Source organism: Penaeus vannamei, chromosome 34 (assembly GCF_042767895.1).
Source record: "Penaeus vannamei isolate JL-2024 chromosome 34, ASM4276789v1, whole genome shotgun sequence".
Taxonomy (NCBI): domain Eukaryota; kingdom Metazoa; phylum Arthropoda; class Malacostraca; order Decapoda; family Penaeidae; genus Penaeus; species Penaeus vannamei.
In genome coordinates this window covers 11,762,945-11,776,985 of record NC_091582.1, presented here as the reverse complement: position 1 = coordinate 11,776,985, position 14,041 = coordinate 11,762,945, and the positions used below count along the sequence as shown (strand labels likewise).

General features: G+C 36.6%; 1 protein-coding gene across 1 annotated transcript in view; it reads left to right on the top strand.

Annotated features, from left to right (window-relative positions):
* Positions 1 to 14,041, top strand: part of LOC113827980 (uncharacterized) — a gene marked incomplete in the record, with an annotated part of 32,377 nt that overhangs the window by 17,189 nt on the left and 1,147 nt on the right. Inside the window, 7 exon segments of the mRNA XM_070113237.1 lie at positions 7,759 to 7,957; positions 8,218 to 8,271; positions 9,758 to 9,859; positions 10,004 to 11,766; positions 12,011 to 12,155; positions 12,431 to 12,649; positions 12,982 to 14,041. The exon segment at positions 12,982 to 14,041 is cut by the window's right edge and continues 1,147 nt beyond it. Coding sequence (XP_069969338.1) covers positions 7,759 to 7,957; positions 8,218 to 8,271; positions 9,758 to 9,859; positions 10,004 to 11,766; positions 12,011 to 12,155; positions 12,431 to 12,649; positions 12,982 to 14,041 — 3,542 coding nt within the window.

The window sequence follows — 14,041 nt, the reverse complement described above, 5'->3', positions numbered from 1 at the left end:
TTTTTTTTATTTATTTTTTTTTTTTAGATAATTTAATTATAAACTCTGCGTCATGCCATAATCACAGCTATGTTATCAGGGACTACCTGCCTTGCCGATAAACTTTGCATCAATCATATCAGCGATGAAACATGGTGCAATTTACCGCATGATTATTTCAACATATGATGCCATGTTAAAGGTTTAAACACTATGCCAAAAACATTCAGTTTGTTATTTTTTATCGTAGTTTATTCCCGTATGTCACAAAACATTGAAGAGGTGTAATGAAACAAAAAGGTGTGGAAGAGACTACGCGTCAAGTGAATGGAATGTGAACGCAGATAAAACACCTAGTGAAAACACTGAACGCGAAAAGAACGTGTATCGCGCAGCCGACCCTCTCAGCCAACGAATACGATATTCCGGCATTTGTGTTCAGCAGTGTTGGTGTGGTGACAGCGTTAAGGAAACAGTGAGCGATTTTGTACATTTTTTATAATATATACTTGGAACTTTTCTTTGGGTAAAGGTGTGACCTGAGACCAGTGAAATTATGCTAGTTTTATCGCCAAAAAATTGTTATCATTATTCATTGTAATACATTTTAATCGTAGAAATCCTCAAACCTTTACTCACATAGTCCATTTAAGATTCCGCCGTTTTCGATTTGAAACTAAAGCCAGGTTTACCTAAATATAGCAGTTGATTTAGACGGTTCGCTCAAGTGCGGCGATGGGGAATGCGATAGTGAGAAAATAATACGTCATTGCTTGAATTTCATTAAGAGTTTCACTTCAATAATGATACTATTAGAGCAACGTATTTGATAATTATTGTGCGACCTTTTCAACTTTTTTTTTTTTTCTATACTAGAATTTGAGTGCTGTATTTTTACTAAGCAAATTTGAGTCCGAGCGAGAGACAAATAACTTAATTCCATTAAAGTAAATTACTGTTTAGTTAATGAAATAATAATGTTCTGCAGCAGAGACAACGTGCGTGAGGCACCATTGTACACTTTGTAGGCAGCGTCGGTTGCACGGTCCCCTCTCGGTCCGTGATTTAGAATTAGATAAATGATCTGCGTGTTTAATGTTTAATAAACGTTGGTAGCGCAGCGGAGGTTTCCAATGAGGCGCAGGCGAGGCCCGGCCACGAAGGGCTCCCTTCACAGTGATGAGACTAGTCTTGAGACGTTTCGGTTTCCATAAGGGCGACATCAGCTCAGCTTTTTTTGTTAATGAATTTATAACCCTCTTTGGACCACAGTTCCATTAAGGTGATAAGGCCGTTATATTTCCCCTCCAAGGTCGGAGGAGGAGGGTGGAGACACGTTAAACCCACGTAATATGGCATGGATTTTACAATCAAGTAACTGAGAATACTACCTATCTCCCAACACATGTGCTTATAGAGCCGGCTGAAATGTTCAATGTGTGACAGTATTTTGTTTTATTACATAACTTGTATAGATTCCAATACCATTTAACTTCGTTCTCAAGTAATGCAAGACATTTCTTTCTACATGGACACTTTTGTAGAAGATAATTATCCACGAAAATACGATATCGATCAGCAGTAACGGGGTAATACAAATTCAATTTATTCACCGACTCAAATATATTTCCATTTAATAACTGGATCCATCAATATATATATGTATGTATGTCTCACATTCAGTTTATTTTTAAAGTATACATTCTTGGTATAGCAATATAACAGAAGTACATAACAAGCATTGGATACTACGCATATATATCGAAAGTCCGTTGTTGAATAGTGGCTGTAACCAGATAGCATACTTCTTGTTACCGAATGTTTAAGTTGCCAGAGTCTCATTTTGCATTTACTTTCAAAATATACATAACTTTCAAGACATTTATATACCATTTTTCTGAAAAAAACAAACAAACATAGAAATACACAAGTACAACAGAAATTCTGCGTAAAGGTCATTATCTGGGTCGTTTGAATTGTATTGATTATTAGAAGAAAGTGAAATGCACACATTCACGATCAGGAAAATATAGTCTGGTAGAAAATATAAATCTTGCCAATGAAAGACCATTTCAAAATCATGTAATGTCCCGAACTACCTACTCCCTTCGTCACGTGACCAGCGCTAACTAGTTTACTTTCAATCGGATGTTTTATCATGATTCTTTGCGTTAAGGGATTCTCCTTGGCTGTGAAATGTAAAATGTTCTTATATATTTATAGATATGAGCCGAACGAATAAACGAAATACGTAAATTATAATTTATTTGTTTTGTTTTGTTTTGTAGATGTCATGAGCATAATCCTGCATCTATCTTGCAATGTTCAGGCTGCTTGTACACAGAAATCCATTAAAATTTCTCAGTCTCTCGGACTGTGCAAATACCGTTAAAGAGAAACTGAATGTCATTTATTATATATAACAGGATTTTAAGAAGGATTTAGCGTTTTGTAGAATAAACCACAAAGTTATCCCATATTGGATATTTTTACTATTTATTATTATTATTATTGTTATTGTTATCATCATCATCATCATCATTATCATTATTTAATAAATGTCGCCGTTGGCATCATTAATGTTATTATTTTTATTGTTATTAACACAAGTGAACGTTTATAGTCATTATATTTCTTGTAAGCTGGATAAGCTTTAAAAGTTAAGCAACTGAATGCGATCCAAATTTCAAAGCGGCTCTTTGAGAGAAAAGAAATAACTTTACGCAATGTGTGTGTGTGTGTGTGTGTGTGTGTGTGTGTGTGTGTGTGTGTGTGTGTGTGTGTGTGTGTGTGTGTGTGTGTGTGTGTGTGTGTGTGTGTGTGTGTGTGTGTGTGTGTGTGTGTGTGTGTGTGTGTGTGTGTGTGTGTGTCTGTCTCTGTCTCTGTCTCTGTCTCTGTCTCTGTCTCTGTCTCTGTCTGTCTGTCTGTCTGTCTGTCTGTCTGTCTGTGTTACATAGCCACTGATGCCACGTGCCCCTTACACAACCACCGACGATCCACGTGACCGTCGCCGCAGGAGCGCGCGAGTCCCCCCTCAAAACGGTTCTCTCTGTCAGACTCGTTTTCTTTGCTAGCATTAGTAGCGGCCATTGATCGTGTTCGGCGATTTCGCTTGCAGGCTGTGGTCTTCGTTTGTGATGATTTCAGGTAATTTGTTTGCAATCCTGCATTTCCTGCGTTAGGCCAGCACTCGTAAGCGTACGTGCCATACGCTTGAGCAGAGGAAACGGAAATGGGAGTTGTGAAGTCCCCGGAAAAGTGTGTTGTGTAACGCATCGGGTGTCGGGGGGGAGCGCCATGTGTCTGATTTTGCATTTTGTGGCATTCCTTGCAGCTTGCACGCCTCCCTGGGCTGTTGGTTGACCTTTGGAAGTTGCCGATGAAAGTGCAGTAGAAAAAAAATGTGATGAAGCTCAAGATTTATTATATTTTATCTGCTTATTGAAGTCGACTTTTTGTTACAGAATGTTCAAATTTATTATTATTTTATTTATTTTCTACAGGGATTTCTGATGAGTCACTGAAGGAAGGTATTAAAGTTTGTTTTTTTTTTGTTTTTTTTAGATTGGGGATTTACGAATTTGGATAGGATTCGCAAATGTGATTTGCAAGATTAGAAATCGCAACATATGTTGCAAAGTCATTGGAGGGAGGCTTATCTGAGTTGATGTCTACATACTTTTGTTTAGTTTGATAGATTTTACATTGAGAAATAAATTTTATTATTCTCTTGATAATGTAGGTAAGTTAATCAAGCTATGTGTTTTGTCTTCTTTATGCCATCAACCCCTTGGCGGATTGAGGATTCTTCAGAATTCTTTTGAAAACGTGAAGGATTATTACGACCTTTTTGTTCTTCATATTTATTTTTCCATATTCAAGTCTATTTGTTTTCATTATTATTTCTTTCCTGTTTTTTTTTCATCCTTTATCCCTACCAGTCACGGTTATTATCCACAATTCTTTCCTTTTTTACTCAACAACATCCTTCCTGTTGTGCATATTTTCCATCCTATCTTCCTTCCTTTCATTTTTTTTTTTTTTTCTTTCCTTTCTGCCCTTCATCCTGCCTGCCTTCCTTCCTTCTTTCCTTCCTTCCTGCCTGCCTGCCTTCCTTCCTTCCTTCCTTCCTTCCTTCCTTCCTTCCTTCCTTCCTTCCTTCCTTCCTTCCTTCCTTCCTTCCTTCCTTCCTTCCTTCCTTCCTTCCTTCCTTCCTTTTATTCCTTCCTTCCTTTCCTTTTTTTCTTCCTCTCTCTTTTCCTTCCTTCCTTTGTTATTTTCCTTCTTACGTTTATTTTTTCCTGCCCTTCATTTTTTTTCTACCTTTCTTTTTTTTCCTTCCTTCCTTTCTCTTTTTCCATCCATCCTTTCTCTTTTCCTTCCTTTCTTTTTTTTTTTTTTTTTTTTTTCTTTCCTGCCTCCCCCCCTCCCCTTCCCCTTCCCCTTCCCCTTCCCCTCCCCCCTCCCCTTCCCCTTCCCCTTCCCCTTCCCCTTCCCCTTCCCTTTGTGATTGAAGGCTTAAGGGGCCGTCGCGCTTGAGAACAAAGTTTGTCAGTTATGATCGGATATTCTTGATTTTTTAATATGTTATACATAAATATTAACTGATAAACACCACCAAGTTTCGTATCGTTGGCTAATAAATAATAAAGTTATTAACGAAAAACAAGTTTTTGAATAATCACAGCCTCTTTATAAATGCACTTATCCATTGCACAAACTTATTGAAACAGTTACCACCTATAGTCTATAGCAATAACTATAATTTGCAAAGACCGGAGTTTTAAATTTTGTTTTAGTTTAGGGGGAGTTTATTTATTTCTAAATGTCTAGTCTTATGAACATCACGATATGATATATGGACTAGTATTACCTAAAAAGAAAATTTTCTCTAAGAAAATCATCGCAAATATATTCAGCTTTTAAATGATCCAAACCCCATTAGAATTGCCCAATTATTTATGGATGAATTTTAAAAAGGCTGACAAATGTTGACAAAAGTGTAGTTTGAGATAACGGGCTCTGAAATTTTTTATTTCCCTCAATTTTTTTTTTTTTTAATTCTAATCTCTGCAGCAATCTTGCTGCATTCTCTTGCGTTCACATGGTATTCTGAAGTGTAGCTGGTACATGGTCCCCCCCTTTTGCAAAGTACTAATGGCAATAACTGCAAATGATTATAGAAATTCCCGTTGGACCACATGGTTTGTAAGGTCTAACTGTATGACATGAGGTATTTAAATGTATAAACAACTGCTGCAGCTGTGATTTAGAAGTATTTCATATCATATTACGTTTATTATATACTAAACTAACATCTACAGTTAATAGTGTACCCTTACTGTGTGATAAGGCCATATGTCTGCAGTATGGTGTCATGGAGCTAGGAGCTGGCAACCTTTCTCTCTGATTTCCTGGTGGAGTTGTGTCTCCCAGAGCCGAAGTCTTCGCGATCAGCTGATGGGTAAACAGAGTTGCCAGCTGGCTACCAGAGAATTCCTAAATAAACCCCCCAAAAAACGAAAAAAAAAAAAAAATTGTTGAGTAAATTTTCACGGATGTGACAATGTAAACATCAGAGCGGGGGGCGGGGGGGACGGGGGGTCAGATTTATTCATAACTCCTTTAATTGAACATATTTTGCAAAAATATTATGTCACAAGATTGCCAAAGCCCACTAGATTACAGGAGATAAAAAAAAAAAATCGAATATTTTTGAAAATTTTCGTTGCGATGGCCCCCTTAAGACCATGTCACACTTGGATTTTTTCTGTATTGCTTTTCCACTGGAATCACGGAGACCGTAGTCGTTTTAGCGCACGCAGTCACACTAGCGATGAGAACCACGGAAACAGTCCGACGGAAATCATAAACATAGCAAGATGGCTTCAATCCCCACACAGACTCTGGCGATGATGAACGTTATTCTGGTTATGAGGCAATAATTTAATGCAAAACGCCAAATGTTTGATGCTAAATAACACCATCGTCTTGCTGCTTTCATCTATTCAGAGCACAGGAACGTGGTCACAAATGTAAACAAACAAGTGAGCAGCTAGTCATCAACTTGTAACTGTTAATAAATACAAGAGAGAATTTTGCCAATTTTTGAATATTATTTACAATTTAGACGTTTTGTACCATTTTATATTATAAATAGATTATTTTGCAATGCTATATTGATTATCTATTATAGCTTATGATTTTAACAAAAGAAAAAGTGAACAGAAAATATACAGCTAAAACGATGATTATCATTTGACTGGAAATTATTGCATTCAGCCAATAAGCCAGCAGTAGCGAAAAAAGAAAAAAGCACAATTGTGAAAGAACTACAGAAATAGTGCTAGTGTGACACTGCTTTTACAATGTCCAGCCAAACATGAACGGTACAAGTCTAGTGGTGGACACATTGGTGTCTTCTAAACATTTACCATCAGTTTTGGAGAATTTTTAAAACAAATCCTTAGATCTTATATAGTATTACTGAAGTAAATTTGTTGAAGAGGGGAAAAGATAGCTTGATTTAGATAAATATAGCATGGTTAAGGGTATAGTCATGGATTGTTATAGCAGTAGTAGATATTTGTGGGAAGTGTTTTTTAATGATGGAATTCAACAGTATACAACTTTTGTACATACCTCCAATATATTTGAGGATTCTCAAGGTTGAATTAGTAATTGATTTTAAATAGATCCTCAGTTATCAGGAACCATTCATAAGCAAATCGCACAGAAATTAAAGATGACATGACAGTTCATAATGCCATACTGTATATGGACAAGTATTGTACAGTACTTAGTGGCAATAAAGAAAATATCAAGATTGGCAATTTTGACAAATTGATGTTAGATGTATTATAGTTATGACATTTAGATACATTTCAAAGTTAACCTATTGGAGCTGGATGCTTCACTGCCCAGATGTGCCCCAAAATGCGATCATTAGAATTACTTCATCGGCCACTCTGCTGGGTGAACAGCTTGTAGGTTGGCTAAACATAAGTGCTTGTGTGCAGTAACCAAAAGACTCCATGCCTTCCCCATGTAATGTTAATTTCTCTTTTTGCACAAGTATTTTTAGATTTCTTTTTTTATGGCCATTTTCCAATGTCTATATTTGGCATTTGATTTGCTTTATCCAAATGGTAATTGACTGTTTTCCTTGCACAGACTCCATATAATCTTGCTAGGTAGTGTACAACTCACTGCAAAAAAATAACTATAAGTAAAAAAAAAACAAAATTTTGTCATTTTTACTTTTTCATAATATTACATTTTCTGTAATTCAATCTGTATTTCCTGTCATGGCGAGTCATTCCCACCACCCCAAACTTTGGCTGAAAAACTAATGATGGCAAGTCTCTGTCACTCCAACTCTCAGCAAGTTTCCGTCACCCAGGCTCTTGGCCAGAGGTTACCGTGACAGCATCTTTACATCACCTGTTCTTTTTGCCAAATTTTTCCATGATATGAATGTCACGTCATTTGGTTTATAGGGGTTCATAAATTTAGATTATACTGGAATTAACGTAAATGACTATTGAATTGAAATTGTCCCTTTGGGCATATGGCTGAGATACTTTGATACATTTTATCTCGGCCATCTTACTTGACAAAATCTTTTTGACTAATGATCATAGTATTATGTATAGGTGATCATAGTCCCATTACAGGTTATACATGTATATTGTTAATATCAGAAAATATAAATTTTATTTGCAAATAGGTTTGACTTTCCCTTTTATTTTTATTAATACTTATTTTTCTACCTTTCAGGATGGCGAATGGTGAGCAAGTCACTCCAAGGCGGACGACCCCCCCTCGGTACACCCCCCCTAGGAACTCCGGTGCAGGGACCCCAAGCAGCGTGGGCACACCGAGGCACATGTCGGCTAAGAAACCCTTGCCAGTGTTTAACTCCTACATGAGTCTTTTCCAAGTTCAGGAGAAACTCAAAAAAGGAGAAGTTATTGAGGTGAGATGTGGCAGAAAGCAAAAGCCATAATATTCATTTTCAAATAGTTATGATTTTGTATGACTATAGAAGTTGATAGATATGTCTGTCTGTTTGGTATAGATAAAAAAAATTCCTGAAGCATCATTTATATATATGATATTGAAGAATCTATTCCTCTAATTCCTTACTTTACAGCAATTTTTAAAAGAGTATTTGTAATGATCAAAATGTTTGCCATGATATAACATATAGGTAACCTTGTCATTCCTGCATTTCAGGGTGTTTTGAGAATCAACCCAAAGAATTACGAAGATGCGTATATCAGCGCACCGGTAATTCTCGGTATCAACCGTTTCATTCTTGTTTGGCCGTTTTTATCCAGTTCTTACTTACCTCAGCTTTGTAGACTTAAGTCCTAAATGTTTTGTTTTTTTTGCAGTTTGAGAAGTCAATAGAAGTATTTTGATTTTTATTCTAGTTCTGGTTGTTTATATAGAGTATATAGAGAATGACAACATTATCAGGCACTTTTACCAAAAATATAGTGTGAGCGAAGGTGTCTTTTCATAAAAGAAAATTGTCAATGGTAGGTTTTTGTTTTAAAATAATTATATCCACTTGAAAGGCAGATATTGGGGATCACTTTCTTCTTCTTCTTGAAATACTTGATAGGGGTTAGTTTTAAGATGTATTTTTTGAAGATAAAGTTGATAATTGTTTGATTTTTAGTGACACCATATTTTTATATAAAATCTGACTTAGTCACATTTGATGTTTAGGAAAAGAAATTGTTATTAACATTGACATACAAAAGTAAATTCAAGAAGAGAAATATTAACATTGAGATACAAAAGTAAATTCAAGAAGAGAAATATTATTTTTGTTTTAAAATGCATGGTTTGAAACATTTTGAAAATTTCTTGTTCAGGAAAGATTTATATTGGCAGTTTGATGAAAATGAATTTACATGAATTCTATATGAGTCTAAATGTATATGAATAGGCAGTCATTCATGGCTCTTATATGTATCTGGGCATGTATATCCATGCACATGAATTTTATTTTTGAAAATACTGTATGGTATAATTTCATATATGTAGTTTTGCTTTCTAAGATTCACTCATACACCCAGGCATGTATTTCATCCCTAAGGCTTATTTGTCAAAATCTGAAGCACACATGGATGATTTAATGAAGGTCTTTGTTTGATGATATGGGTTTTCCTCACTATCTAAAAGTGGAGCTTTGATATGTTGGCTTGACGTGAAGGAATAGTTATCATAAGTCTTTACAAATGACATTTTTAAGAAAACCCAAGGATATTCATATCTTTAGTATCTTATGTTAATTCAAGATAAATGCAAAGTAATCCCCCCCCTCCCCCCATCAAAGTGAAAATTCTTTTGAAATTCATTCATATCACAGAAGCTGTCACGAATGTAGGTTGTTTGCCAGAGTTGTGTCCTGAAGTGAAATTTTGAAAAGTAGGGATACCTGTCATTAGGTTTTATTTAGATTTTCTTTAAACATTTATTTGATTATTTATGAATACATAGTTTCCTATTGGCTTTTAAACCAAGATCTCATGAAATTGGCTGAAATGGTACACTCAATCAGTTCTTAAAATGTAGAGGCTGGGGTAAATATAAATGGCTGCATAGAATCTAAAATTGGTGTACAGCAGTGACAAGATATAATTAATATTATAGGGATATTGCTGTTATTTAATAGTTTGCAAATGCAGAGACAGGACTAGAATATTAGATAAAAAATTTCATATTAGGAAGGAACACAGTCTATATTTTACACTTTGCACAGGACGGGGGGATGGACATCTATATTGGCGGGGTACGTGACCGGAACGCTGCTCTGCACGGAGATGTGGTCGTGGTGGAAATTAAACCCATTGACCAGTGGAAGGTAAGGCTGTTATTTAGGATTTGGAAAAAAAACATTGCACATTGTCATAGACTTCAAAAGTGTTATGCTGGTCACTTTGTTATTATGGATATGTTTTCAGTGTGATATTTTCCTGATTATTAATGTTATAATTTTGTTTTGCAGGTGCTTTATGATCAATTAGACCAATATTTAGACCACCATGTTGATGAAAAAATTATTGTATATAGTCCGCTGGAGTCCAATATAACTGCTTCAGTTGCTGACGCTGCTTCCTCCTATAACCCCTTATCTAACAACACTAATAAACAACAAAATACTAAGAAGAAAGAGAAAACTAGAAATGATTCAGATAGTGTATATGTTGTAGAAAGTGTAGGAAGTATTATTCAGTGTGACAGTGATGTGGTTGTGGAAGATGAGGATGAAGATGAGAGAGAAGAACAAGAAAAGAATGCTGGTAATAAAAAGAAAAGGAGGAGGAGGAGAGGAAAGCCAAGTAAAATACAGGACACCAGCCATCTGAAGGAGGTTTGTACAGCTTCTCAAGGTGGCACTCAAGAAAAACCTGATGAGAGCTGTAAAGATGACAACCAGGAATTAGTGATTGTGCTGCAGACTGAACCTGTCAAGGTTGCTGATGAGCTTGTCCTCCTGTCATGCCCAACATTTGAGGAATGTAAGCAGGTTCCTCAGGAAGATGACTTTGACAATTTCAAGGAAGGAGTGAAGGGTGTTGTAGTTCCTCCAGACCAACTGAGTGAATGTGATTTCACAGACGACGAGAGTGGATGCAGTGAAATCCTGGACTACAGCCAGATGAGGGAGGATCAAAGCTTCATGCAAGCACAGTGGGAAGCCTACAAGAAAGAATTTAATCAGAAGCAAAGGGAAGAATCACAAGAATATCACAAGAAATCTGAGGCAGAAAAAGAACCAAGGGATGCTGGTATACTGGTTAAGAAGTGTTTTGAAACATTAGATATAAAGCAAGAGATTGCTGTTGGCTTTCCTGAAGGATTTGTGAAAGAGGAGAACTTAGATGACAGTAAGAATCTGAATTGCAAGACAGAAATGGTTATAGGGAAGAAAGTGTCGAGTGCCAATGATGTAAATATTGTAAAAAAGGAGGAAAAATGTATGACTACTTTTGAAGAGGATGAAGCAAAAGAAAACACAGAAACCACTCAGGGTGCTTGTGGAAAGCAAAATAAAAAGAAAAATAGGAAGAAGAAAAAGAAAAAAGAGACAGTGGATCAATTACAGCAGGAAGTTGAAGAGAAGATCAAATCCTTAGGACTAGATGCTGTTGGGGGAATAGCAGAAAGTAACAACCAGAAGATGCAGGACTGTCAACAAAACCAAACCTCAGTAGCTAAAAACAAGAAGCCCACTGCACCTGTCCAGACTATCTCTTCACAAGGAGACAAGAACTTTGGAAGAAGGAAGGATGAAGGTAGACAGCAAGGAATTGAACAAAAGTGGTCCAATAATGCAGTGCAAAATAAATATTTAAGAGGGAGGTCTGGTTGTCAGCAAAAAGTATCTCAACGAGCTACAGCTGGAGAAGATCGAGAAATAAAGATGGCAGGAAATAGACGAAGAATGTCAGAAAGAGTAGAAAGAACAGAGCCAAATATATTCCAGATTCAACGCTTAGCCAACTGGGAGTCGTTTGTCCAACGAACCGCACATGTTGTCCATGTTTTAGAGATGAAACACACTCGAGCTGCAACAGGTATCTTAAAGTTGTTTACAGATAAGAACCCAAACTATGCTCTTTTTTCACCAACTGACAACCGAGTCCCACGTATGAAAATACCAATGTTCCAGTGTCCTCCAGACTTCATGGCAAGAAACCAGGACTACCTTGCCAGAATATTCTTGGCAAGGATAACTCAGTGGAAAGAACCAAAGTTTGCCTTGGGGTGAGTCTTCTTTATTTTTGCAATGTTTTTTCTTCTTTCCTCCCTCTCGTTTTATTAAGGTATTTCTAATAGGTGCTCATTCTGATATAATTTAAGATGATATTTTACCTGGATTTTTTTTTTTTTTTTTTTTTTTTTTTTTTTTTTTGCCTGGATATTACTTTAGTACTAGACCATAGGATAGGTAGGGACTTGAAATTCAAACATTTTCAAAAATATATATATATATTTTTTTCTCCAACAGAGAACTTGTGCGAGACGTGGGAGCTGTTGGAGACATTGAAGCTGAGACGGAAGCTTTCTTGCAGGAATATGGCATTGATCATAGAGAATTTCCTGAGGAAGTCACAAAACACTTGCCACAGTTGCCATGGTCCATTCCTGCTGAGGTCAGTCTGAGCCTGTGTTGATTAAGTTGGTAGATTATGCATATTATTATAATTATTATATTTATAATATTTATATTTTTTCTTATTTGAAAAGGAAGTATTTCTGTAGAAGAGAGAAGCCAAGTGTTAGGATTTATTGGTTTGCAAATCAACCCACACACAGCATTGTTATATATGCAAGACATATTTTCTTACATTTCTTTCGCACTTCTTCCCCTTTTCCATTTTATTTCAGCCATCTTTAATAAAAATTGTAATGTCCTTTCTCACAACAGGAGATAGCTGCTCGGACAGACTTGCGAAATCAATGCATCTTCACCATCGACCCTTCAACAGCAAGGGACCTTGATGATGCTGTATCATGTGTTCCTCTAAAGAATGGGAACTTCCGAGTGGGAGTCCACATAGCAGATGTTAGTTACTTCATCCCTGAACAATCACCGTTGGACATAATGGCGTCGCAAAGAGCCACAAGTATCTACCTCACTGAGAAAGTAAGTGAAATCATGTACTGAAGTTTTTATTTAAAGAAAGACTTAACATTGTTCAAATTCCTGATAGGAAAACTTTCAGTAGTGCTCAAATTCCTGATAGATTAAATTAATGTCAGTATTAGAAGATATTCTATAGTTTATGAAACCAGTTTTGAGGCAGTTTGAAACCAAAAAGAAAATTAAAATGTTCTGTTATATCATTCTTAGATCAGAAAATTGTGACAATAACCTGTCAAATGAATTGTGTAGGTGCTTATTTAAGGGAGTTTGCAAAAGTTCATTACCCAGCAGCAGTTTTCCATGTTTTACTAAACCGCTGTTTTGTTTTGCAGGTGATCCCTATGTTGCCGGAGGTCTTGTGTCAAAACCTCTGCTCACTGAACCCAGGTGAAGACCGCCTGGCAGTTTCAGTGATATGGGAACTTACACCAGATGGCAAGATTTTAGGGGAATGGTTTGGTCGCACTGTCATCCATTCATGTGTTAAGTTGGCTTATGAACATGCGCAAAGTATGATTGAGGAGCCACATCGACAGTGGACCAAGGAGGAGATTCCAGAGGTATTTTGTGGCTATTCAACTAGTGATATCAGCAAAGTAGTTAACAATTTACAGTCATTAGCTGTGAAGTTGAGAGAAAGAAGGTTCAAGAATGGTGCCCTACGTTTAGATCAAGTGAAGATTTCTTTTAATCTTGATTGGGAAACAAAAATGCCCAATGGCTTTCATACACAGGAATTAAAGGAGAGTAATAGACTCATAGAAGAGTTTATGTTGCTCGCAAATATCACAGTTGCTCACAAGACTTATGAAGTCTTTCCTGATGTAGCATTGTTGAGACGTCATCCACCACCAATTTCAAATCCCATGAAGAATGTGGTTGACACACTTGCAACAATGGGTATTATCTTGGACCCTACATCTTCAGGATCTCTGTTCGACTCGATTAATAAGTATGTCGGAAATGATAAGTATAGCACTGCACGGCTACAAGTTATAACGTCAATGTGCAGTAAACCAATGCAGTTTGCGAGGTATTTTTGCACTGGGGTGCTTGGTGATGAAAGACTCTTTCATCATTATGCTCTGAATGTTCCCCTTTACACACATTTTACATCCCCTATCCGTCGGTATGCGGATTTGATCGTTCACCGTTTACTGGCAGCTGTAATTGATCCAGTTAGATGCCGAAAACCAGAAACAACCAAGAATGCCGTAAACAAGAAAGCTGAGCATTGCAATGACAGGAAACAGACTGCAAAGACTTTACAGGAAATTAGTAGTGAATTGTACATGGCTCTTTTCATCAAACGTGCTGGAGAGATGGTGGAGGAAGGCATGGTGATGGCTATTTTAGATCATAGCTTTGATGTTTTGGTGTTAAACATTGGAA